The 26924-nt window shown below is 34.2% G+C and overlaps 4 protein-coding genes across 5 annotated transcripts; 3 read left to right on the top strand and 1 right to left on the bottom strand.

Moving 5' to 3' along the window:
- The first annotated feature begins 6256 nt into the window (after positions 1–6256).
- On the top strand, positions 6257–9316 carry LOC116001861 (putative late blight resistance protein homolog R1B-23). The gene is made up of 2 exons (XM_031241810.1): positions 6257–8841; positions 8940–9316. Exons 1-2 carry the CDS (start codon positions 7669–7671, stop codon positions 9207–9209), a joined length of 1443 nt encoding a protein of 480 aa, XP_031097670.1. The 5' UTR covers positions 6257–7668; the 3' UTR covers positions 9210–9316.
- Positions 6289–7362, top strand: LOC116002382 (putative late blight resistance protein homolog R1A-3). The gene has a single exon (XM_031242510.1). It carries the CDS (start codon positions 6289–6291, stop codon positions 7360–7362), a length of 1074 nt encoding a protein of 357 aa, XP_031098370.1.
- An 8124-nt stretch (positions 9317–17440) lies between the features above and the next one.
- On the top strand, positions 17441–22203 carry LOC116002963 (probable ethanolamine kinase). The gene is made up of 11 exons (XM_031243152.1): positions 17441–17665; positions 18327–18418; positions 18637–18743; positions 19334–19439; positions 19946–20068; positions 20242–20333; positions 20565–20649; positions 21230–21335; positions 21424–21490; positions 21576–21668; positions 21785–22203. The coding sequence occupies exons 1-11, from the start codon at positions 17529–17531 to the stop codon at positions 21917–21919; spliced, it is 1143 nt and encodes a 380-aa protein (XP_031099012.1). The 5' UTR covers positions 17441–17528; the 3' UTR covers positions 21920–22203.
- A 44-nt stretch (positions 22204–22247) lies between these two features.
- Positions 22248–26662, bottom strand: LOC116002961 (F-box/kelch-repeat protein At1g55270-like). 2 transcript variants are annotated; one of them, XM_031243151.1, is made up of 3 exons: positions 26017–26662; positions 25783–25930; positions 22248–23797 (listed from the first exon to the last, which is right to left on the bottom strand). In XM_031243151.1, the coding sequence occupies exons 2-3, from the start codon at positions 25825–25827 to the stop codon at positions 22541–22543; spliced, it is 1302 nt and encodes a 433-aa protein (XP_031099011.1). In that variant the 5' UTR covers positions 25828–25930; positions 26017–26662; the 3' UTR covers positions 22248–22540. The 2 variants fall into 2 exon arrangements, with proteins under 2 accessions (XP_031099011.1, XP_031099010.1); XM_031243150.1 differs by having other exon boundaries at positions 25783–25914.
- Positions 26663–26924: the final 262 nt, after the last annotated feature.

Genomic DNA, 26924 nt, shown 5'->3' with positions numbered 1-26924 from the left:
CATCAATGCCAGAAACAATAAGCATTTCCAAATTCAAATTACCTGATACTACATCATCAAGACTTTCGAACCATGGCACTAAAAAACTAAATCCCCTAATGACAATGGCACTTCTATGAGTATTAAAGATTGACTCAAATCTAAAATTCTTAAATTTTTGAAAGGCGTAAACATTTCAAAATCTCCCTGGAAGAAGAAAAGGGAGCGAGGGATATTTGAACTAAACAACACATGATAGTCCAAACTATGTGAGCATAAACTTAACCATTAACACGGATTTGCAAGTATGTCTAATGACCATCCAATACATTGTTGAGTATTGACTACACATAAAAGATCCTCTTTTTGAGCTTCTCGTACACAAAAGCTATGCATGTCAACATATATCCAACAAGTGCTTGGTTTGAAAGTTTTGCCCGCCAGATCGACTAGTCTCCTACTTGTAAGATCCCTTAAATAACTGTAAGCTATATCTTCTAATGGCAGACCTTAGTGGCTTCACCAAATCGCTCACCAATACATAACTTTATAAGTCTTTCCACATTGATTCAACATTTTTTTGGAAAGATTGCAAAATATAAAAAAACAAACTTTCAAATGTTGTGGCAAACGATTATAATGTCAGTGAGCTTACTTGAGTGTTGTGAATCTTTATGTAAAGTTCCCAATGACTGTAATTCTTTTTCAATCTTCTTCCATTCCTTCAATGTGTAGTTGCATTTAGATAAACAGTATGCAATTGTAACAATTGACCATGGTAATCCTTAGCAGTCGTCGCTTTGCAATTTCTTTAAATTTAGGCGCCATATACTGTTTCTGAGAAAAACTGTGGGAAAATATAATGGTAAATGCTTAATTATTTAATCCCCTTACAAAATGAATTCCTTTGGATGCATCATTGCTCATCACAGAGCATAAGCACCATCAATGTTATAATCAAAATACAAATTGTCTGCTTCAAATTAAGTAAAAATAAGAAATTTGTATAAAATAATCTCACAACCAGCCATAGTAAAAATCAGAAAATAAAATCAAGAATTATTCGAATAATATTCAAATTAAGCACCGACATCCACAGGAATGCAGAAACGGTCAGTGAAAAAAACTCATAGCAAGGAAGCCTCTCTTTGAGGCAATAACTCAAACACTTTGGTGTGAAATCCAAATAACTTCTCAGCATTACATATAATCTTTTATCATCATACTACACTCAAGTTTTAAAGAATTCATTTTAATTTTAACAATTTTCAGTATGGACTTGGAGACTTACCTCTTCGGCGTCTGCAGAAGGATGAAGAATTGGAGCTTGGCACCCCAACTAGGAAATATATGGAAGATCTCTAGTGGAATTCTGTATAAAAAGGTAAAGTTAAGTGCGGGGATAGCTCAGTTGGGAGAGCGTCAGACTGAAGATCTGAAGGCACCGCATATATCCGTCTGATTCTGCCGTCTGATTCTGATGATGTTGATTAAATTGAGGACGGCTTAGAAAAAATTATTTAGCGCTTTTTTTTTTTTTAGTACTACTGACTCTTTTACAATGTAGTATCTGTTCATTACTACTTTCTCAAGCACAACGAGTCAACAGTCGCCTCCACTAAGGCTTGAACCCACTCCCATCATCCATGTGGGAGTGTTAACTGTCTTTTCAATTATATTTGTTTAAATATACAAATGTCACAATCCTTGTAGTCTAGTGGCACCCGGTGTCCCGATTTACACTCCCACATGGATGTTGTGTTGAGAGTGGGTTCGAGCCCTCTTTGTGCTTCAGTAGCTATGAACACTGAGAAACTTGAAAAGCAAGTTTGGGAGATAGAGTTATCAAAAATTTGAGATGCTATGTTTTTTGGGAATGGATGGAAAAAACTTGTGAAGGATAACTATGTCATAAATGGAGACCAATTGTATTTTATCTTAAGCGATTGTGATGCAATGTTTGATTTCTTTGTAGTTGACCCATTAGGTTGTGAAAAGATAGGCCGGGGTGAGAGGTTTCTTTGTAGTTGACCCATTAGGTTGTGAAAAGATAGGGGTGGAAGGTGAACATACTCGAGTGGTAGAGTTTATAAGAAAGGGCAGTGGTGATGAGAGTCATGAGTATTTTGTCTTAAGCGATTGTGAGTGATTGTGATGCAATGTTTGATTTCTTTGTAGTTGACCCATTCTGTTGTGAAAAGATAGGGGTGAAAGGTGAACATGCTCGAGTGGTAGAGTTTATAAGAAAGGGTAGATGAGAGTCATGATGTATTTGTTTTGGAGGCGGATATCTGTAGTATTGTTAAGAAAGAAGAGGATATAGATATTTGTTGAACATGGTTGTCTGGAGTATGGAGAAGCATGTGCAGAAAAAACCTTGTTGGAGATCGAAGAAGCTAGCTAGGTGCATTTGTGAGTACCGTGCAAGCTGGTGGCACAGTCCGTGAAGCAGCCGTGCAAGTTGGTGGCGCGGCCGTGCATGCTGGGTGTTTCAAAGACGCTAGCCGTGCAAGTTGTTTACCGATCGCCACCACCTTCTTGTTTACAGTGTTCATGGCCATCATCAATCAATCCATAACCTTCTGCAGCCTGCTTGTCCAATCTGTTCATAGCAAAGGACATATAAATACAATAAATTATAACTTAGAATTCATTATAAGTTTGTGTGATATATAACATCTAAAATGCAGTGATATATATATATATATATATATATATATATATATATATATATATATATATATATATATATATATCCTCCATTATCAAGATAATGGCCCTGTTTGGTAAATAGTTAGCCTATCAACTAATTTTGGCCTATTTGACAATTATTATTTGTTTGACTTGATTAAAAAAATAATATAAGTGTTTAGTTAATAAACTTTTTGTAACTCCAAAATACTAAATTTCATAAGGCTACTCAAATAAACCTTTTCAATTAGCCTTTTGAGAAAATAAATTATACCAAACAGCTATCAACTAACAGCTAATTTACCAAACACTTTTCTACAATCAACTAATATTATCAATTAATTATACCTTCTAACCTAATCAGCTAATAAGCATTTACCAAACAAGGCCAATGTATTTTTGAGTAATGTTTTGTAACCAGCATACGTGAATATATGGACTTTATCTTTTGAAAAAATTCTTTTAAGCATTTAAGCATCTTTATGCTTTATACGGATTTTTATAAAAAAAAAATTAGAACAAAATCATTTCTACGAAAATCATCTCTGAGAAAATAAAAGTATATACTTAATTAATTTATATACAACTAAAAGTTTAAAATAAACTATTTAAACAAAGCAATAAAAGTATATTAAAATATTATAGCTCCGTGAGACTCTCTCTTGTATATATACTTGCAATCTATGTATCTATGTAATTGTCATTATTCAATACAATTCTATAGTTCTATTTCGTAATATACTACTATCTAAATTGTCTACTGCTTTTAAAATCAGAGATCTTGGTGAGCATGAGTTCTTTCTTGATATTGAGACAAGTTGTTCCAACCGGCTACCATAAAGATATCATTCCTGATTCTGCTCACTTAATAATTTGGCCAGTAAGTTGACTTTTAATTTAGTATGGGCCTCCACGTTGCTTCACAGTTTTCTTGAGTTGTATGATTGCATTTAAAAAAATGTAAAATTCAAGAATGTGGCGATGAGATGCCAGCTGCTACCTCTATATTAATGGCCCTTCAATCATACACTCTTAATTACTCAGAAACACACAGAGACAGTGAGAGAAAAACACACAAGGAGAGATGGCTGTTAAAAAGTTTTCACAATATTTAAAAATAAAAATTTCACAAAAAGGTAAGTAGTTTCTTGACTTTCTTCAATCCAACCACAGAGTGTCTCTTTTTCATGATAATATATACCCCAGATACAAACAAATCTTTAAAGGATATTATTAAATTTGTAAAAATTAAAAAGTGGATTAAGCTAAGTTTATAATAACTTGATTGCGAATAATTGAGGGATTAATAAATGCGTAATTTTTCTTAAAAACAAACAAATTAAGAATTTTATGGAATACAATAACTTGGAGCTTAAATAGATTGTGTTTATTAAACAAGATCTCCATGCTGAGTTGGTAGTCTAAATTAGTCAATTATTGACATTATTGACGACCCTTGGTGGAGCTAAAAGGCAGCACTTCATATTCTANGATATATATATATATATATATATATATATATATATATATATATATATATATATATATATATATTACCTCCATTATCAAGATAATGGCCCTGTTTGGTAAATAGTTAGCCTATCAACTAATTTTGGCCTATTTGACAATTATTATTTGTTTGACTTGATTAAAAAAATAATATAAGTGTTTAGTTAATAAACTTTTTGTAACTCCAAAATACTAAATTTCATAAGGCTACTCAAATAAACCTTTTCAATTAGCCTTTTGAGAAAATAAATTATACCAAACAGCTATCAACTAACAGCTAATTTACCAAACACTTTTCTACAATCAACTAATATTATCAATTAATTATACCTTCTAACCTAATCAGCTAATAAGCATTTACCAAACAAGGCCAATGTATTTTTGAGTAATGTTTTGTAACCAGCATACGTGAATATATGGACTTTATCTTTTGAAAAAATTCTTTTAAGCATTTAAGCATCTTTATGCTTTATACGGATTTTTATAAAAAAAAAATTAGAACAAAATCATTTCTACGAAAATCATCTCTGAGAAAATAAAAGTATATACTTAATTAATTTATATACAACTAAAAGTTTAAAATAAACTATTTAAACAAAGCAATAAAAGTATATTAAAATATTATAGCTCCGTGAGACTCTCTCTTGTATATATACTTGCAATCTATGTATCTATGTAATTGTCATTATTCAATACAATTCTATAGTTCTATTTCGTAATATACTACTATCTAAATTGTCTACTGCTTTTAAAATCAGAGATCTTGGTGAGCATGAGTTCTTTCTTGATATTGAGACAAGTTGTTCCAACCGGCTACCATAAAGATATCATTCCTGATTCTGCTCACTTAATAATTTGGCCAGTAAGTTGACTTTTAATTTAGTATGGGCCTCCACGTTGCTTCACAGTTTTCTTGAGTTGTATGATTGCATTTAAAAAAATGTAAAATTCAAGAATGTGGCGATGAGATGCCAGCTGCTACCTCTATATTAATGGCCCTTCAATCATACACTCTTAATTACTCAGAAACACACAGAGACAGTGAGAGAAAAACACACAAGGAGAGATGGCTGTTAAAAAGTTTTCACAATATTTAAAAATAAAAATTTCACAAAAAGGTAAGTAGTTTCTTGACTTTCTTCAATCCAACCACAGAGTGTCTCTTTTTCATGATAATATATACCCCAGATACAAACAAATCTTTAAAGGATATTATTAAATTTGTAAAAATTAAAAAGTGGATTAAGCTAAGTTTATAATAACTTGATTGCGAATAATTGAGGGATTAATAAATGCGTAATTTTTCTTAAAAACAAACAAATTAAGAATTTTATGGAATACAATAACTTGGAGCTTAAATAGATTGTGTTTATTAAACAAGATCTCCATGCTGAGTTGGTAGTCTAAATTAGTCAATTATTGACATTATTGACGACCCTTGGTGGAGCTAAAAGGCAGCACTTCATATTCTAATGTGCAAAACTTGAAGTTGCAAAAAAACAGGCAGAGGGGAAAACGAAATTAAGAATTTTTAAACATAAGTCATACTTCTCCTCAACAAAAAAAAAAAAAAACATAAGTCATACTTACTATTTTAATTATACACTAAATTTCTAGCTATTGACACATACACCAATTGATTGAGCATGTTGTTTAGAATAATTGAGGGAAGCTGTCATTATATATATATATATATATAGAGGGGCTAATGTTCTAGTAAGACAACATCTTTTCCTGAGACTGTGAGACATAACATTAATGTAAACACTCTACTACAAAAATGCAGGCACACTAGATTATGTGCACTTATGCTAGACAAATTATACACACTCTAGTCTGTGTGCATTGCTGTAGTAGACTGTGTGCCTGTATGTTGTGTCTCGCAGTCTCACCGAAAGATATTGTCTCATTATATATATATATAGATTATGAGTGTAAGTAAACTTCTTGGAATTTTAATACTAAGTAGGCCATATTTCTAATCTGATCAGAATCCCAGAATTATTGGAAATACAGTATAAATGTGTAAAACCAGAAGTTGCCAGCAAATGCATTATTACATTACTCAAAAAAAAAAAGTGAGAGAGAGAGGAAAACATACAGAGAGAGATGGCTTGTGTTGCATTGACTTCTCTCATGGCAACAATTCAGCTTGAGTTCCTTCAACCCAACCACAGAGTGTCTGTTTTTGATGAAAAGCCTTTGAAATCTCTGTTTCAGAAGCTTTCTTCTTTGGAAGCCTTTCTGAAGAAGGAATACAGCAACGGTGGCGCTCCAAACCGAGATCTGCAAATAAAAATCAGAGATTTTGCACTCAAAGCTGAAGATGCCATCGAAATACAACTAACAAACATCCTTCAAAAAGCTCATGAAGGGGAACTCCATCTCCATCGAACCTTGCAAGAAGCAGCAAAGGAGGCAGAAGAGTTGTTGAAGATTATCAATAACAGCAGTGAAGTTGAAGCAGACAACATTGGATCCTTGCAATGCTCTCCACAGTTTGAGGATAAAATGTTTGGTCGTGACGGTTCCTTTATAGCGATAAAGTTTCATTTAAGCCACCAAGATCGGGCACGAAATCGAAAAGTTGTCTCAATTTTTGGAGCGCCAGGCGTTGGAAAGACTACTTTATGTCAAAAACTGTATTCAGATGAAAAGGTTGTATCATGTTTTGACATTAAAGTTTGGGTTACTATTCCCCGAAGATACAACGCCCAACAATTACTGTGTCATCTTCTTCAATCAATGAGCCCAACCCTCAATGAAGACATTGACATGCTAAAAGAGCAACTGCACAAACACTTGAAATGCAAGAGATATTTAATTGTTTTGGAAGATGTCCCTACCACTCTGGTTTGGGATGATATCCAATCATGTTTTCCAGATGACTCGAATGCAAGCAGGATATTGCTAACCACTCTTTTCGGTGATGTGGCTAAGTACGTTAGCAAACCTTCCTTTCACATCTCTTTCCTAAATCCCAGTGAAAGTTGGGATCTATTTTTCTACAGATTTTCTGGCAATCAGTATATGTATATGGCACCTAAGTTTAAAGAAATTGCCAAGAGTCTCGTTGAGGAATGCAAAGGATTGCCGCGCTCGATTGTTACCGTTGCAGACCGTCTATCTAAATGCGACTACACGGTGAAGGAATGGAGAAAGATTGAAAAAGAATTGCTGTGATTGGGAATTCTACATAAAGATACACAGCACTCAAGTAAGCTCGCTGACATTTACAATCGTTTGCCACAACACTTGAAACTTTGCTTTTTGTACTTTGCCGTCTTTCCAAAAAATAGTCAAATCCAAGAAGAGAGACTTATTAGGTTATGGATTGCTGAGGGGTTTGTAAAGCCACTAAATTCGGGCCTGTCATTAGAAGATATAGCTTACAAGTATTTAGAGGATCTTAGAAGTAGAGGAGTAGTCAAAAAAGTAGTGGATGAGAAAGCTTGCAGACCAAAGACTACTTATGGGATACATATTGACATGCATAGCTTTTGTGTACGAGAAGTTCAAAAAGAGGGTCTTTTATGTGCCGTAAATGGTCAACGATGGCCATTAGACATACTTGCAAATTCATGTCGTTGGTTAAGTTTACGCTCACATATTTTGGACTATCATGTGTTGTTTAGATCAAATATCCCTCGCTCCCTTTTCTTCTGTCAGAGAGATTTTGAAATGTTTATAGCTTTCAAACATTTAAGAGTTGTGGATTTGAGTCAATCTGGAATACTCAAAGGAGTGCCATTGCCCTTGAGGAATTTAGTTTTTTTAAGATATCTGTGGGTACCACAATGGTTTGAGAGTCTTGATGATGTAGTCTCAACTAATTCGAATTTGCAAACCCTTATTGTTCCTGGCATTGATGAACCAACAACACTCGGAGCACCTACTCTTCATTTGACATCCAAAATTTGGGAGCTGCAACATTTAAGGCATCTCGAGCTCGGGGATATGTATACGCTAGATCCTCCAAACATGGTTAAAGAGCATTTGCAAACATTAGTTTGTGCGATGCCAATTCATTGTTTCAGGAAAGAAGAAGTGTGTTATTGCAGGTTTCCAAGCATAAGAAAACTGAAAATTGTGTATAAAGACGTCTTAGTGCCCGGTTGCAGTAATCCCATCACCATTGTGGAGAATTTTGAGGATTTATCAAAGTTGGAGGCTCTAAGTGTTATAGTTCCAGTTGGTAGTATAACCCTGTTAGAGCGGGTTGGTTTTCCTGCAAATTTGAAGGAGTTGAGGTTGAGTGGGACTAATTTGCCTGTGAAGGTTTTAGGGGTAATTGGAGAGTTGCCCAAGCTTGAGATACTGAAACTAGAAAACATTGTTTTGTATGGCAGCAGAGTGTGGGAAGTAGTTAAAGGAGGATTCGGTGTATTAAAAGAGTTGGAGCTTGAAGCCACAAATGTTGAGCGATGGGTGTGCAAAGGTAGTAATCAGTTCCCAAAGCTTAGGCGTCTATTCTTAAAACGTTGTTGTTCTCTGGAAGAGATCCCTCCTCGTATTGCACAAAGAATCGGGGTTTTTTTTTCAATTGAGTTGGAGCAATGTCCCCCTTGTGTTGTCTCTTCTGCCAAGAGTATTCAAAAGGAGAGAATGCGCAACCTGCAGCATGATGTGCCTAGAGTTATTGTGGACGGCAAGATTATTTCAGTATGTTGTGCTTTATTTGTTCTCTTCAATTCTTTTGCATTATATTATATTGTTTCATTGATAGATCCATTTAATTGCTATGATATGATGAATCACAGTGTACAAAATCAGAAGTCTGGGGAGAAGAAGAAGAAGAAGACTATGATGAATCACAGTGTACAAAATCAGAAGCCTGGAAAGAAGAAGAAGAAGAAGACGATGATGAATCAGTGTCTACAGATTCAGAATCCTCGGAAGAAGAAGAAGAAGACTATTATGAACGGGCGTATATAGAATCAAAAGCCTCGGAAGAAGGCTTGGAAGAAGCCTCGGAAGAAGAAGATTATGATGAATGGGAGGCAACAGAATCCTCGGAAGAAGAAGAATAAGAGTATGATGAAATTAAGCTAAGGGCTGCATGCATCTTTCTGTTTTCGTTAATTGTTATTAAATCAAAATTGACATGTGGATCATGGGATTGATTCTTAATTTTCTACTGAAGGTGTTCTCATGGGATCATAAGTCTATATATATTATATATTTGTCTAGGATCTCAGGACTCTCCATGTGAAAATGCGCACAAATCTCAACCATTAAATTCATCCAGATATACTACTCTTTAAAAAAAAATTACACTTCAAATTAACAAAAATTGTGCACTTGAAGGCCAAAATTCTACACTTAAAGGCACAAATTGAAGTGTTATTGAAACAATTACATTTACACTTAAAGTGTTATTGAAACAATTACATTTACAAATCGTTTGTAAAACTCACAAATTTTATTAAAAATTTAGTTATATGTTGTTGAAAAAATGTAAAAGATATAATAAACACTTGCTCATAATTGTGCACTTGAAGGCCAAAATTCTGCACTTAAAGGCATAAATATGTGCATTCAAAGCAATTTATGGTACCCAAAAAAAAAATTATTTAACTTAAGTGTTACTGAAGTAATTGCCCATACAAATTGTTTGTAAATCTCACAAATTTCATTAGAAATTTAGCTATAGATTATTGAAAATAAGGCAAAACATATAATAAACACTTGCTCATAATTGTGCACTTGAAGGCACAAAAATGTACACTTGAAGGCTAAAATTTAGTACTCAAAGTCATAAATATGTTCAATCAAAGCAATTTATGGTAGCAAAAAGGGAAGTTATTCAATTTAAGTGTTATTGAAGCAATTGTCCATACATATCGTTTGTAAATCTCACAAATTTCATTAGAAATTTAGTTAAATTATTGAAAAGAAGGCAAGGCATATAATAAACATTAGCCCATAAATATACACTTGAATGCATTACTTGAAATATTCCAAATTATTGCACTCACAGTTACAAAGATTTGCAGTCAAAGAGAAAACTAAGTACTAAGACAAAACATATAAACTCGAAGAAAGAAAATATGCACTTGAAGAAGGAAAAATGTGCACTCAAAGAAAAAGAACATCTAAACTTACCTACTCAAAATTACAACAATGTAACCGCGTGTTTTTTAATTCTTCATTTTGGACGGTTGATTTGGACTAGATCTATGGTTGAAATTTACCTAAAGCCTTCATTCGCATATGATCTGTAATATATATATATATATATATATATATATATATATATATATATATATATATAGTTGTTGTGTTGTTTGTTTGATTATTATTTGTGAACATAGATTATTTATTGTTCACGAATGAATTGTGACCATGAACATGTGCATATGTTTGGTTATTAAGGATTCATTAACATGTTCTCAAACGTTAACAAACATGTTCATGAACGTGTTCGAGAATGTTAACAAACACTAATGAATGTTTAACAATGAACACAAACAGGATTTTTAAAAACCTTAACAAATGAACACGAACACTCTAAAAATCCTAACAAATGAACACGAACAACCTCCATTCGTTCTTGTTCGATTCGTTAACAGCCCTAGGTAGATGTAGACTAGAACATGTTGGCTTGAACTGTTTGAACAAATTAAATAATATGAATTTGCTGATTGACAAATGACTCGTATTCTTAGTGTGAAATATGTGTTCAAGCTAAATTTTCTAGAAAATCCTCTTCTGTCGTAAACACTCGCACTACAACAATCCTAGAATTAATTCACATTGATTTATCTGATTTCAAAAGAACCGAAAGTATAGGTGGAAAATGTTATTATGTCACGTTTATTGACGATTTTTTCCATTTCACAAAAGTTTACTTGTTGAGAACAAAAGACGAAGTTGAACAATTTTTTTTTTTTTTAAACAGAAGTGAAAAAATCAATTAGATAAAATGATTAAAAGGTTTCATCTAATAAGGGAGGAGAATATGAAATAAATTTTCTTAAAAACTTATGTGAAAGTTCTAGTATTGTTCATGAGGTAACTGCTCCCTATATATACCCTAAATGGCATAGCTGAAAGGAAAATTCAAACTCTTAAAGAAATGATTAATGTCATGCTTATAAGTTCATGAGCTCTGGACTCCCTATGGGGGAAGCTGTCTTAACAACAAATCACATACTGAATTGAGTACCCCATAAAGGGTTTGACAAACCCCATTATGAATTGTGGAGAGGGCATGCCCTAACCTCAAATACTTTAAAGTGTGGGGGTGCTTGGCAAATGCGGGACTTTCATCCTTCAAAAGGTCCAATTTAGGGCCTAAAACCTTAGATGTCATATTTATTGGATATGTTGAAAATAGTGTTGCTTATAGATTCATGTGCCTAGACAATCGCTTAATATGTGAGTCAAGAGGTGCCGTTTTCTTTGAACATATATTTCCTTTACAGAATGGTCATAACTTATTTGCTGGTAATTCTCAAACGAATGAACTTACATTAATTATTTCCTTTGTCTAGAATTTCAAATGATTCAGATGAACCTAAAATGAGCAAAAGTCTTACAACTGAGAAAAGCTTTGGTTCTGATTTCATAATATAACTTTTGTAACAGAAATAAATGATATAAATGAAATATATGATCAATTTGTGTGTCAACTAGTGCTAGAAGCAGAATCAAAAACATTTAGAGATGCTATGAGTGCGCTCTGTTGATTGCACCTCATGGAATGAAACCATTAAAAGTGACTTGGACTCTTAAGTCTAACCACACTTGAATCAATAAGCCAACCTAAAGGGTGTAACCCAATTGGTTGCAAATGAATTATTTTCAAAAGAAAATTAAGGCCAGATGGGTCTATTGAGAGATTCAAGGCTAGTCTTGTAGCTAAAGCTAAGGTTACACACAGAGATTTGGTGAAGATTACTTCTATATTTATTCACCAGTAACCAAAATTGCAACCATCCGTGTTCTATTTGGTTTAGCGTCTTTACACACGTTGATAGCTAGTCCACGAAATGGACGTGAAAACAACATTGCTCAATTGTGATTTGGAAGAAGAAATCTACATGGAACAACTTCCTGGATATGTTGAAAGTGTATACTTAGAAAATTGAGTCTAAGTTATAATATATCTCTATGTAGATGATATGCTGATTTTTAGTCCGTAATGTTTTCGCGATTCATTCGCTCTTTGCCCACATTCAAGCCTTCACCGTCTTTCTCGTTTATTTTTTAGGCTGGGAACAACAACAATTCCTCTTCTTCCTTACACACTCTTCTCTGTCTGAGCATTATTTTGAGGCAGGTTCCTCTGCTTCTCCCAAACCAAAACCAACCTACATTAAATGGTACTCCATTTCTGCGACATTGTTCTTCCTTCGAATTTACAACATTAGGTCATTAATTAGCACCTACTTTAATATGACATTGAACTTTTTAATGCCAAATTAAACACCTCCAATCAAATCTTTGAAGTATATGGTATGACGATGGAATTTCATATGTTGTCGTGATGGTGATGATCATATTTAATAAAAAGAATTTTGTTTTAGCACATATTCTCGCATTATTTCATGAAATACGCAAAACAATTGAAGTAAAATAAAATAAAATGCATGACGAGCTTAACAAAGAGCATGGGGAACCTTAGCCTTGCAAGTAACAAATTCGTATCTGATACCCCTTCATGACAACGAGGATTCTAATATATTACTGCACCTGCCACTTGGCTCCTCAGAACTGGTTGAATTGGCATCACTGTACTGCACATTTTTTGACTTTTTTTAACAAAGAATTTTGCAGCAACTCCTTGCAATAGATAAATCTCCTCCTGTGCTGCAATCCATTAATCACACACACACACAATATATATATTATTCTTTCAATCTCCATCCTAAAAGAATATGAATGTCATACTATAATTATTCTAAAAATAGAGTGGCTCACTGGCTCTGTTTGGTAAATAATCAGCCTATCAGCTAATTTTGACTTATTTGATCACTGTTTGATTAATAAGCATTTTGTAACTCAAAAATACTAAAATTTAAAAGGCTACTCAAAGCAGTCTTTTCAATTAGCTTTTTGAGTAAAAAAATTATACGAAACAACTATCAGTTAACAGCTAATCTATTAGTCAATGCATTGTGGACCATGGTCCACGGTATAATGACTGACAAATCATACCTTCTAACCCAAACAGCCAATCCAATCAGCCAAAAGCCATTTACCAAACAGGGCCAGTATCTTATCTTAAATCAAATTTTATTTGTTGTAGCATAAATTTTAATTTTTTTATTACAAGCTAATCTACTATATATAACAGAAAGGTTCTCTCTATTTTAAGAAATTAAATGCAAAAATTTCATTATCTTATCAATCTTATAGGGAAAATTTTTCAAAATATCAATGACAGTTTACAAAATGAATAATCCACATATAACAATTAATGTCACAATCATATACACAAAGAAAATTTATGAATTCATATATTATAATTTAATTGTGTAACTCCTTAACTACTATTTGACAATATCAGTAATCATATTATAATCATATAACTTTTAATAAAATATAAATTAAGTTTAATTTTACTGACTTTTCAATATTGCATTAAGGGACTTATTAATTTATTTTAATATTAAAATTGTTAAAACACCATTTTTATTTTCAATTATAACTATCTCCAACAATACTAATTTTTAGTATTACTTTACATCACAAGTTGAAAATACTCATTTTGATTATATTGAAAATAATTATTTTTATTTTAATTATTATTATTTAAAAATATTAGTAAGTATTTACTTATTTTTATTTACATTAATTTAATCCCACAATGTATAACTAGTTTTTTAATAAGATAATTGCGTGTTTGTTTGTTTGTGTATTGTCAATTGCGTGTTTTGCCATGTCAATGAATTCCTAGCATTAGGTAAGCTAATATACTAAAACAATATAATGGAACAGAAGATACCTAATTTGACTAAATATCTAAATACAACTGTATATGCAAATAGAGTAATATTGTGTTTCTCCCATAAATTTATCTCTTATTTTTTTATCCCATTTTACCTGGTTGATTTACTATTTATTACTCAAACATTTTTTTTCATTGATTATTCTCTTTAATGTTTATTTATAATGATTACATTTGTTTGTGTGAGTGTGTGTTTAATAGACATTTTAATTTAGTCTTTAAATATATAAATTTACTAATAGTCTAATACAATATTAAATATTATAAAAAAAAATTGTAAATAGTTTGAGTCAAGTTTCATTAAACGAATTAGACACAAAATGGGATGAGTGGAGTAATATATATTTATCTCTTTATTGTTGTAATTGCTTCCTTTTAGCTCGTAGTGTTCTCTCTGGTGAAACGGATTACTATATGACCAACAGGAGAGAAAAAGTACAGGGAAATGAAATAGAGAAAGTAATAGAGACAAAGTATAATCGTAGAGATTTTTATTCCACCATCCATCCCTTGTACAAATCTCACACACACATGTAACAAAAATAATAATGGTGATAATAATGTTATGACCATTATGACCGTTATATAATCAACTCGGAATGTCCATACTTAATTACATTTATAACACTCTCTCTTGGATAACTTAAAGAAAACCATATGGAAAAATAACTTAGTTAAGTGAAAAAGAGTACACCCATAAGCCTTCAGGGCATAATTTTCAGGATTTTGGAATTTGTCTATTTAAGTATTTATTTACAACATTCCCCATTGACATTACTATATCATACTCATGCCTCATTAAAAATCACACTAGAAAAAGCAATGAGAAAAATCTAGTGAGAAAAAGAGTACATGATATGTATGCATTCACGTGTTGCAAAAGAGTACAAATGTTAGTCTTTAAGACCCAATCTTCAGAATTATTTAAATCCAATCTTCAAGATTGATTCAAGTAAATGTCATTCCCTCTTAAGATAACCAACTTCAAAGTTTACGTGCTTTAAAATAAAAAACATTGTTTCAAAAGAGTGTACAAAAGAGATATGGTACAAATGTACACTTTTCAAGATTGTCACTAGATCAGAGTTAACATTCTATATAATAATCTCATAACTTTTCTGGAGTTCACGTGGATTGAATATTGACGCTATATATTTTATCGATAATTTTTAAACATACCCATTTATTATTTAGGCCACACATAGGATAGTGGGGTAAAGCAAAACATAACCAGTTTGGAATTTGGTATCATGGGGATCAAATAAAAGAGCCAATATCCAAGTGGCCTGTGAAAATCGCACATTGATTTGTCGCATAAATTAAACTTCAAAATCTTTTATAAATCGAAAATACTAGAGGAACATCAAGAAGAAGAAATTGCGGCTCAAATTTGTAGAGGGATGCTCCACAAAAATAGGGAACAAATTAAGAAAATCTGAAAAGAAAAAAAAAACAAACAAACAAACAAACAAACAAAACAAAACAAAATAAAACAAAAAAGACATTACTATTCCTATTTAAAACCAGATGAATTCATGTAATCTTATGAATCAAATCTAGGCCATCTAAATAAAAATAATAATAATAAACACACAAGATTAGTCGATAATTCTTACATTGAGATTAGTCCTCATTTGATTCTAATTCTATATATATAAAGTCATTGATATATATATATATATAGGGACGGGTTTAGATTTCCTATGTGCGGTCATGCGGTTAGATCTGAGCCCTTGTTCAAATCTAGATCAACGGTTGAAATCAATGAGAATTTAAAAAAAAAAATGTGTGTCTGAAAGGGAGAAGCATAAGCTAAAAATGGTGCACTTTAAGTGTTAGAACAACGCACCTAGTCTTAACATCGTGCACCTTTAGTTTATAACAATAGCGCACTTTAAGTTATACAAAGACACACCTTAAGAAGGAAAATCACGCACCTTAAAAAGAAAAATCACGTACCTAAAGCTTTAGACCGATGCACCTTAAGTTTCAATTGACACATCTTAAGCATAGAAACCACGCACCTTAAGCATAGAAACCACGCACCTTAAGAAAGAAAATCACGCACCTTAAGTACAAAACATACGCACCTTAAGCACAGAACTTACGCACCTTAAGCACATAATTTACGCCTTAAGTTCTTAAATGCACGCACCTTAAGCACAGAAATCGAACACCTAAAGATGGAACACGACGCACCTTAAGCACAAGACGTGCGCACCTTAAGTTTGACCCATATGGAAAATAACCAAATTGCCACCACGTTTTTTTTAAACATTGTTAATCCTGGACGTTGATTTTGCCAAGATCAATGGCTCTCTTCTCACCGCACGAAAACCGATTTCTACACTCTCTCTCACACACACACATACTTGTTTTTTTATATAATAAAGTATTATTGTTTTAAATATGGAATATAATACTAATTTAGGAAAAACGTTAAAATGACTAGGCATGTGATAAAGTGTTAACATGACAAAAAGTACCATAGTTTAAGAAATAAGTTTTAAATAATCTTACTAGTCCACTATAGATTAAAATGTTTTTTTTTTCTTATTTAAACAAGGAATCTAAGTGTTGCCTTTAAAAAAAAAAAAAAATTTAAACCATCCACATGTATTGAGTACCATAGCACAAAATACTTGATTCATTACACAAAAAATTATGGAATTTTTTTGTGATGCCAAACAATATCAATATTTTCTCAATTAATCATATTCACATGAAAATCAATATATGCACGGATTAGATGATAGGTAACCATTATTCTTTTCCTCTCTACATTCACGCGTATGTTGCTCTCCCAATTCTCAAGTGATCTAAAATTTCACTTTTACTGATCTAATGCAAAATGATCTAAATATTTATAAGTTCTTTTTTTGACATATTTTTTCTTTATATATACAACACTAACAATATATTATAAACATTTAATTTATTAAATGTGAACATTTATTAGTTCATTAACTATAAATTGTTGAATATGACATTTTAGTGAAATTTAAATATAAAACTAAAAAACAAAAAGGTCAACATATCTCTTGTGACTAGGTGGCCCTGTGCTTAATATTTTCTTCCTCTTTTTTTTTTTTTTGGAACAAATATTTTCGAAACAATATTTTCTTCCTCTTTGAGCAAGGGAATCCACAAGTTATCAACCTCCCAAAAAAGGGAATCCACGAGTTTTCAAAAGTATCAAGCAACAGATAATAATTTTCAAAGGGCATAATCGTCCCAACACTTAAAAAAACGAATTTCTCGGAACTGATACACAGCATTATAAAAGCGTGTCCAAACCGCCGGAATTTTGCAAATTTGTAAATCACCGATATCCAAAGGCGTTAGAAATCAGTTAAGCTCACAAAAATACAAGCCGAGTAAGCAGAGTGTACAAATGGGTAAAGCAGTGGAGATCTGGAACGCCAATGAAGTAGCGGAGGGAGCTCCCGACGACCGGACCTCCGGTATTCCGTCGTCACGTCTTACGGTCGATCACACTCTCTCTATCCCCGAGATGAAGCCTCATGTTGTGTACGCTCTCTCTCTCTCTCTCTCTCTCTATATATATATATATATATATATATATGTGTGTGTGTGTGTGTGTGTGTGTGTGTGTTGCATGAATTCTGCCGTAGGAATGAATATGAAATCCATATTAGGAAAAGTAGGAAGAGTTCCGTGTTTGTTTGATTAACGTTGACGGAAAATTCATCGGCGTTAGCTTGGAAATGATTGCTTGAAGCTGCAAATCATGTAAATATATTTAAGGATATTATTGAAGTAGATATATGTATTCCTGAAGTTAAGGTCGTAGTTCAGTTTATAAGCTGATTAGATTTGCGCGCCAATAAAAATTCTGTAGTTTAAATGTCAGCTTTATAATTGAGAACATATTTTGGTGTGCTTTGAAATAAGAAATGGAATAGTGGAGGGTGATATATTGGATTTATTGCTAAGACGCTGAGAATTTCTATTTTTAGAAGCTATCAAGTTTAGTTGATGTGGAATTTAATGTTAAATTTCCCATCAAACTACAAAATTACCGTGACCGTGTAGTACAGTTTTGATTGATTGTATTTTGGCCCTTGTTCAGTGTAAATGTCTCTGAAATTGTGTGATTCGAGTTTCTTACTCGAGCAATGTGTGGCTCATTCTGTCTCTTGTTTTTAATCTCCCTGCTAAAATTTTACAGCGAGCTCTGTAAGGATCTCTTCAAGAAATGGTCAGAATTGGATGATTCTCACTTCTCCGTTGAGACTCTATCTGGTGGCATCACAAATCTCTGTGCGTATTTATCTTTAATTAGCATGCATATGCTGATAATATAGATTTTTTGTTAGACTTCCAAACATAGCCTTTTTTCTTTTCCTTCTCTCTTGTTTATCCAGTTTTGCTTGAAGTAGTGGATTTAGCATGTAGTTACGGAGTACTTCTCAAAAGACTGAAATTCATCTTCTTACATCTATATCTTCTCCCTTTCATGCAATGTTCAATTTCTACAGTACTGAAAGTATCTGTAAGCGAAGAAAATGGGGAAACAGTGAATCTGACAGTTAGATTATTTGGCCCCAATACTGATTACGTTATAGATCGCGAACGAGAACTCCAGGTGAGTTTCAGATGTCATTGTTTACTAAGCTAGTTTGCTTCTCTGAAGTGGTTCTGATCACTTAATTATGTCTGCTTTTTCAAAAAGAACATGAAGTTTTGAGTACTTCATTAGCAACTTACATTGTTACAACAGTTTTAGCCATTTAACTAAGTTAATGATCACTAATGCCATTGGAATTTTCTGTTTTGTGTTTTTATATTTTAAAAATCATTCCTACCAACTAAAATAGGTGGAACTTAAAATTTCCTTATCTGAACTTCCTATTATGCTAGTAGTCAATTCTTTGTGCTTCTCAATATTGTTTCTACCTGTAAAAATAAGGCTACCTCTATATAGCACTTTGTTTGGCATGCAAACTGTATAACAGAACCATGATGATGCTCATCATATTCTAGTCACCTACATTTCACCTGCCGGAGTGCAAGTGTATAAGATGTGCATACAGGCTTTCTGCTTATTTATGGTGGTTGTTTAAAGAATGATGATATTGTGCTGTTGCAGTTCTAAAATAGGACAATGCTTATAGATGTATTTTCACTTGATTTTATGTCTAATTAACTGCTGCTTAAATTGTATGTTGCATTTAGGCCATTCAATACCTCTCAGCTGCAGGGTTTGGTGCCAAGTTGTTTGGAGTGTTTAAGAATGGCATGGTTCAGTCATTTATTCATGCACGTACCTTAACACCCTCAGGTAGGAAATTTGACACATAGCATATTTATCCAGCTATCAGTTTCTTTAACTCACTTGGAGACCCTGGCAGCAGTTTGAAGAAAAGTAGCTTTTCATTTCTTTAAGTGAAAAATCTATACGTCTTGTCTATTTATTGGTTTTGCTTTGGACAGAAGCTGTTCATATGCTGCAATGTTGTGCTGCTGATTTACTGCATATTACTCCATAAAATGTTGTCATTTTTTTCATCCCACCTTAGTTTTATCCTTCTCCTTTAAGTCAGAAATATGTGTGTTTCCCCCATTTGAAATATACTCATGTCTTATTTGAGAATAAGAAAGATTCACACACACAAGCTATGTATCAAGACTGCACTAGTTCAAAGCCTGGGGTTGGCACTAGAAAATGACTGCTTGACTAACAAAAGAAAAACAGAGCCAGATATGTTACTTGATGAATGCAGACTAGACACATATGTATACTGGAGAGCACAGAAAAAAAAAAATTAAATAATGAAAATTTTGCAGACATGAGAAAACCCAAGCTGGCAGCTGAAATTGCAAAAACACTCCATGAGTTCCATCAAGTGGAAATTCCAGGTCCGATGGAACCTCAACTTTGGAATGATATATTCAAGTTCTTTAGAAAAGGTACTTTCTCTAAGTTATACCATTTGATGTGGCTGAGAACAATTTGATATTTCCTTCACTGAATACCCTAGACATATCACTGCAATTCAGCCCATGAAATGAGAATGCTTGTTTAGTCTACATGCTATTGTTGTCCATCTGGTCTTACGCCTGTGTTTCTACTATATTTGCAGCATCAACTCTTCAGTTTGATGATAGTGAGAGCCAGAGCAAGTATGTCACAATCTCATTTGAAGAAATTCATAATGAGATCACTGACCTCAAGGTAGTTGACCTTTCAGTAACTTCTGATTATTGGTTAAATATATCTAATTCAAGTTAGTTCACCTTGTACTGCTGGTAGTTTGGCATCATTTGAAGAAAGCTCATAATGAAGGACAGTATTTTCCTTGGACAAGGAATCATGAGTTGTTTGAGGTTCATTCAATCTGCTATTACTAGCATTTATAATATCTTGTTTGATGGATAACTAATTACTATTTCAATTCCGGAACAGGAATTGACAGGACATCTTAATGCTCCAGTGGTGTTTGCTCATAATGATTTACTTTGTGGCAATCTGATGCTCAATGAGGATGAAGGTACTTATGCCATTGATATTCCTTAACCATTATCTTCATCTTGTTTTCCCTTTTACACACACAAGAAAGATATTGGGTTGCCAATGGTTATGAGCCCATTGCATATAACAGATTAACAGGTCATTCAGTGTCTGGTAAAATCTTGCTATTAGTGTTGGTAATATATCTGATCACATCTCCTTCATTGTCATGATGTCATCCCAATACGAATTTAGTTTTGTAAGAATAGAGTTTACACGGGATCAAGAATTATTAATGGCTAATGATTAGTGATCTACTGTATGAGGTGATTTGAAGAGAATGTTGGAAGCAAGTATTGGATGCACTAATCCTCACTCTTTTGATATCTTTATGGTTTGTCTGATTGTAATAATTTATAATACAGTAAAAAAACGTTGGTCCAGTTCCCACTAACGAACAAAATACTCTTAACAAAATGGGCAGAATAAGTTTAGCATTTTAATTTTCTGTGAAGTTTGATGTGTGAGCAAGCTATATGATCCTTTCATGTGATTTTTTCTAAATTCTACACATGATTCTACCCTTTCCACTAGCCTCATTCCTCATCGTAAAAATCCAGGAAAACTCTATTTCATTGACTTCGAGTATGGATCCTACAACTATAGGGGTTTTGACATTGGGAACCACTTCAATGAATATGCTGGCTATGAATGCGACTACACCCTGTATGTTGTTCTCTCCAAACCTTTCTTCTCAAGATATTATGTTCTTGTTGAACATGAACATTGTATTTGAACATCTTATCTGGTATAGGTACCCAACAAAGGATGCGCAGTATCATTTCTTCCGTCACTACTTAAAACCCCACCAACCAAATGAGGTATGCAGCTATTTTCAATTCAATTCATCTCAACTCTCCACTATGGAATGAATAATACTAAGAAGTTGTAAATTTTTCATGGCAGGTATCTGAGGAGGACCTTGAAGCTCTTTATGTCGAGACCAACACTTACATGTTAGCATCACATTTGTGCTGGGGTCTGTGGGGTCTAATCCAGGTATATAGTATTTCAAGCTTTCAACATATATAGTATTTCAAGCTTTCAACTTTCAAGTTCAACACTACGGAAAGTGAACTGAAAAGAATCTTTTTTTTTTCTTTAAACGTTGGCAGGCAAAGATTTCTCCGATTGATTTTGATTATCTTCGTTATTTCTTCCACCGTTACGACCAATACAAAAAGGAAAAGGAAAATTGCTTCACAACAGCAAAAGCCTACCTCGCAAAATCCAAGGTGGTATTCCATTAGGTTCCATACACTCTTAAATGTTGCCATTGACCATATTCATATTCAGGACTGGCCGTGTAGGACCATCTGCTGTTAAAATGTAGTACTTAAAGCCCTCGATCTATGCCTTTTCTCCTTTACTTTTTAGGAACCATGTAATATACATATTACTTGACAAGATATGATCATGAACTGGAAAAGAAAAGAGTAATTCTTTACTATAGCAGAGAACAAGATTGCCTTTTCTTATCACAAAGGAAATGCAGTTCTCAGCACATATGAATAATACAACATTCTGGTCATTATATACGGAGTATTTGAAACACATCATTTTCTCTTGGACTTTGGATTTCAAAAGATACAAGAGCTGGGCTGTGTATGTTTATATATTTGAAATGCAGTAGTCTAGAAGGCAAAATGAAGCATTTTTAGTCTACCTAATACCTAACAGTACATGCTAACTTCATTATATGCTACAAGAGAGGCAGACAGGCACATACATTGACAATTTGACATTGGGCCAATTTCAATTTCTCAAGCTTTTTTGATTGCTCTCCCTATGCCATGGCTCATGAATGGAAACAAATGAAGAGAAAAGAAGCCTATGTGGCATCGACAGTTGGAAAAAACTAGTTACAAAATTCAAGTTTGAAGAACCTGGCAGTGAACAATGTGGCTTTTGAGGCGGCTCCTACCAGCAAGGCTTGACAGGAAGTTTGTCACCATCGTCTTGAACTGTCCTTTCCCACCAATAGTTTCCCACAAGTGCTCGGATGTTGCACCCCCGGCATCATCACATTTCACTACATCAACAAGCGAAATACTCATGTTGTTTCTGATAATGCACAGTTTACCGTTTAGAGGGAGGAGCGCTGCTGCCTCCAAAGCCTTGGAGGTTCCCAAATGCATCTTGCTATCAATATGCTTGCTCCAAGAATTTGTCGCTTCGTCGTATACCCTAAGTTTGCAACCATCTCTACAGTCCAAAGCATAAAGCCGCCCATTTAGCGTAGTGCTTGGGTTCCTCCAGCCCGTAACCATTCCATCATAAACAGTGTTCCAGGTATCCGTTTCTGGTTGATAAACCTCACTCATAACCTGTCGGTGAGTACCTAGGCCTTTCAAGTACCATTTTCCTTGGTAAACAACTCCAATGAAGGGTACCATTGCTGTGCTCATATCAGAAATTAAGGACCATCTATTCTTGTTTGGATCATAAACCTCAGCTGATCTCAGAGACCCGTGAACTCCCTCATTCTCTCCACCAGCAACATACAAACAGTTATTTATTACACAAAAGCCAAAAAAATGTCGCCTTCGAAGCATATCGGGGGCACGGTGCCATTTATTAGTCCGCGCACTATAAAAGATCACTCTTCTCATGGAACCCTTAACAGGGTCCTTGCCACCAAACAAATAGAGATGACAACCACTGAGAACAGCACATCCAAAACCAAGGGCTTCAGAGTATTCTTTGGGCACGGGAGGGAGTGGCTGCCACAGCTGGTATATGGGATCAAAGGCATGCCAAGATACCTTACCATCTCGGTCTCTCTTGATTACGTATATCCATTCTTCAGCAATTTCAAGTTTCTTTCTAAGTGAGTAATAGAAGTTACCAGCCAGCAGACGGTCCCATCTTTTACAGACTAGACGAAGCTTGCAATGCTCAATCCTAGGGACTCGAATTAAGCACGCAATGGCAAGATCATCAGGAAGTCCGGGGAGAAAAGGGGACTGGGTTCGGTTTTTGTCGCGTGGTGGTTTCTGTCTTGTAGGATGAATAGAAGGTTTGATAGCTGGTTGAAGACAAAGCTTTGTCCCAGGCACATACCTTTTAGCACCAGCAACTGTTTTGAGCCCAGCATCTACTCTACAGAGGCAAGCTGTTGTGTCAACCTGAAAGACGACATGACAGGGCAGTCTATTTCTCAGTCGCTCTTTCCGCACAGCACAGCCTCTATATGTGACTATTTCATGAAAACATCAACATTTACAAATTACAATGACCCATGCAACAGGCAGTAAGCGAAATCAACAAGACCGATAGCAACTCCAATAAATGTTAGTGCGGTGAAAGACAGGACCTAAAATGGACCACGTTGACTTACAATTTAAATTAAAACCATTGCTCAAGGCCATCCTGGGAAGGGGGGAGGGACCCATAAGAGATGAACCAAAAGAACCACATAGTAACTTAGAACAGAAAAAATTCCTCAACTTTTCTTTTGAGGCATTCCAAATAAATGCACAATACATTTATACTTTTCAGGAGAACAATGTAATGGTCAAACTTTGCTAGAACAAGAACAATCATAGACATTAGTATTTTGATCTTCAGAACACTCTGTTTCCGGTTTAGCAATTACACAAGACAATCAAATCCAAACTAACTTTTGAGCTCAAATAGTTATGAACTTAGATGGTCAAGAAATGGAATTTGTGACTTGTGAAAATTTCTGAAACTGTAACTCCTTGCAAACAATGAACTGCCTCCTTTCATATATGGAGTAATACTAATACATAATTGTTTGAATTTATAATGGATATTCATTTAAGTAGATTCTGTCAGGTTCCTAGTTTATGGCCAGTGGCCTACAAATGTTGTGACATAAGCTATCAGTCTATCTGCAGCCTGACAGGTGGGAGTCAGCATTGTGTTCTGAGGGATGGCAACTAATGAAGGAACCAATTCATTTCCAATGCATATTACAATATTTAGGAACTTGCTAGCTTCTCAAGATAAATGTGGAGGGTGGGGGGTAACCCCAGCCAAGATGGCAAGAAATCCACACGACCACACTTGTAACCACAGAGTCACGAGTTCGAATCCTGACCCCTTAGTTTGAGCTGGTCAGCTATGGATAACCTAGGCTGGTTTACTTCCTTGTGGTGTCATCTGTCAGCTAGGTTCACAAGGTGGGGTTTACCTACACCAGAAAGGGTATTAGGGTTTCCCTCGTCATCCAATAGATAAATGTGAAGGGTGGAACTATTTTTTGAAGCTATTCAAATTTTGAAACTCAAGCAAAACCGCCCTTCTTCTTATAGGTGACAAGTAGGGAATGCTCTGAATGCTAATAACTGGAGAAGATGGAGAAGGATTTCCTAGTTGGCATGTTATATGCACAGCAGAAGTGAAGAAACTGAAAAGTTCTTTCTTCATTACAAAGTCACTTCAAACTTTATGTGTTGCATGTGCACCATGAAACTACTAGGACTAGCTTAACGAGTTTTGGACCGTCATGTATCTCTAGACACCCCCAACTCCTTAACTGGAAATAAAATACATAGAACCCATGTTACTCAATCTTAAGTCTTAACTGCACCCCAATTCGTCTGCCCTATTGCAGCCATGCCACATAACAGTCAGCTTGCATATAAGAAACACCAAGAACTAAAGCTATTACGTGGCCCGTCACTAACACACTTTCAAGCTTGTCAATTTCACGAAAAGAAGTGTGATAAGCATACTGAACTAACAAAGAAGAGCAATGAAAAGAGGATGATACAAGCTTATAGCATCATACATGATTGAAAATTTTTGGGCTTTGTAAAGGTTTCCAATCTTCCCCAGACTGGCAAATGAAAACAACTATATATAAGCTGGCGTAAACAAGTCATAATAGAGAGTGTTAATTAGTGTTGACCCAAGGAAAGAATAAGAAAACCAATCAGTTGCTGAATTGAGCATTTATCCAAAATTCCAAATACACTAATTGCTAAATTTAGAATAAACATCAATTAAACCAATGATGACTCTAGACAAAAAGATGCAAACTTGGGTTGTATACTAAATGTAAGGAATAAAGCAAGTCATAGGCATCCAAACAACCATTAGAACATGTTAGCAGAGCCATGAACATTAAATTATAAAGCTTTACCAGAGGAGGCTGAATAACTCTATCCATTCTTGAACGATCAGTCATTTCAACAAATCCAATCCAACTTTATCAACATTAATGTATCTTCAAGGCCAAGTTCAAAATTTAAATTTCCAGATAGACCATCAGGTCCTGCAAAAGATGAACACTGTTCAAGATCAATGAAATATTAATTTCAACATCAGAAGTTCAGAAATCAACCAAAAATTATTTTTTTTTAAGTAAAAACCCCACCTTGGAAGCATTAATCAGAAAATAAGATCAGGGTCATTGACTTCAAGAATCTAACACTAGAAGCTAAAGCAGAGAGAACTCAGCACTGAAATTGAGCACCAATTGAATCAAAGTGTGAAGAAAGGTGAACACGAGTTTAAAATTCAGCAATCAGCAATCCCCAGAATACTGAAAACACGCACCCCAAAATCAAAAACCCAGATCACAAAATTGCCAAGAACCAAAATATGAAGAGCAGAAAACCCCAAATCCCCAAGTCTTATCTTTAAAAAGGAACCCTAGAACCCCAAATGCGAGACAGCAGGAAATGGGTGCAAAAAAGAGAAAAGCACTGAGGAAATAGATAGAGACTCCTCTCCCATCCACCATGAAAATCCCCCTCAGTGGAACTCCGGGCCCATAAAAGAGCCCTAACAGCACAATCTACCAAGCACAACAGTGTGTTTAACAAGAGACCAAACACTCCACAGAAAGCACACCTAAAACCATCAACAGTTCCTTTGATTACACACCACTCAGGTACAAATATATACCCATGAAAAAAGAGAAAACTGAAACAATAATAAAAGGAAACTATGGTTTGATTGAAAGTCGAAATCTTTAGGTTCTTGGAAGGGGAGAAAAGTAGAGTGCCAAATTTTGAGATTTGGAGGTGACTGCTGTTGAAGGAAAGAGATATAAAGCATAAATTTATACGAGACAGTAGCCTCACTCATTTCAATATTTAAAGTTTTTAAGATTAAACTTCATCAAAGTTCGTTAATTCACTAATCACAAAATTATAAGTTTGATTCAAATAAAAATATTTTATTCTTTTTCAGTATCTTGATTAACTATAGACAACCTTAACTTAGTTTACCTCCTAGTAATTCTTTACCGACTAAGTCACAAGGCAGAATTAACACAAT

Source organism: Ipomoea triloba, chromosome 13 (assembly GCF_003576645.1).
Source record: "Ipomoea triloba cultivar NCNSP0323 chromosome 13, ASM357664v1".
Lineage (NCBI taxonomy): Eukaryota > Viridiplantae > Streptophyta > Magnoliopsida > Solanales > Convolvulaceae > Ipomoea > Ipomoea triloba.
Note: the sequence above shows the minus strand (reverse complement) of the source record. Positions and strands in the feature narration are given on the sequence as shown.

What these genes read in the sequence shown, in the direction of transcription:
- LOC116001861 (XM_031241810.1), top strand. Translation starts at nt 7,669, where the DNA reads ATGCATAGCTTTTGTGTACGAGAAGTTCAAAAAGAGGGTCTTTTATGT. An exon ending in TGGACGGCAAGATTATTTCA is followed by an intron (nt 8,842 to 8,939) that starts GTATGTTGTGCT and finishes GATGAATCACAG; the next exon opens with TGTACAAAATCAGAAGTCTG.
- LOC116002382 (XM_031242510.1), top strand. Translation starts at nt 6,289, where the DNA reads ATGGCTTGTGTTGCATTGACTTCTCTCATGGCAACAATTCAGCTTGAG.
- LOC116002963 (XM_031243152.1), top strand. Translation starts at nt 17,529, where the DNA reads ATGGGTAAAGCAGTGGAGATCTGGAACGCCAATGAAGTAGCGGAGGGA. An exon ending in GAGATGAAGCCTCATGTTGT is followed by an intron (nt 17,666 to 18,326) that starts GTACGCTCTCTC and finishes AAAATTTTACAG; the next exon opens with CGAGCTCTGTAAGGATCTCT. An exon ending in GATGCTCAATGAGGATGAAG is followed by an intron (nt 20,650 to 21,229) that starts GTACTTATGCCA and finishes GTAAAAATCCAG; the next exon opens with GAAAACTCTATTTCATTGAC.
- LOC116002961 (XM_031243151.1), bottom strand. Translation starts at nt 25,827, where the DNA reads ATGACTGATCGTTCAAGAATGGATAGAGTTATTCAGCCTCCTCTG. An exon ending in GAGTTATTCAGCCTCCTCTG is followed by an intron (nt 23,798 to 25,782) that starts GTAAAGCTTTAT and finishes GTCGTCTTTCAG; the next exon opens with GTTGACACAACAGCTTGCCT.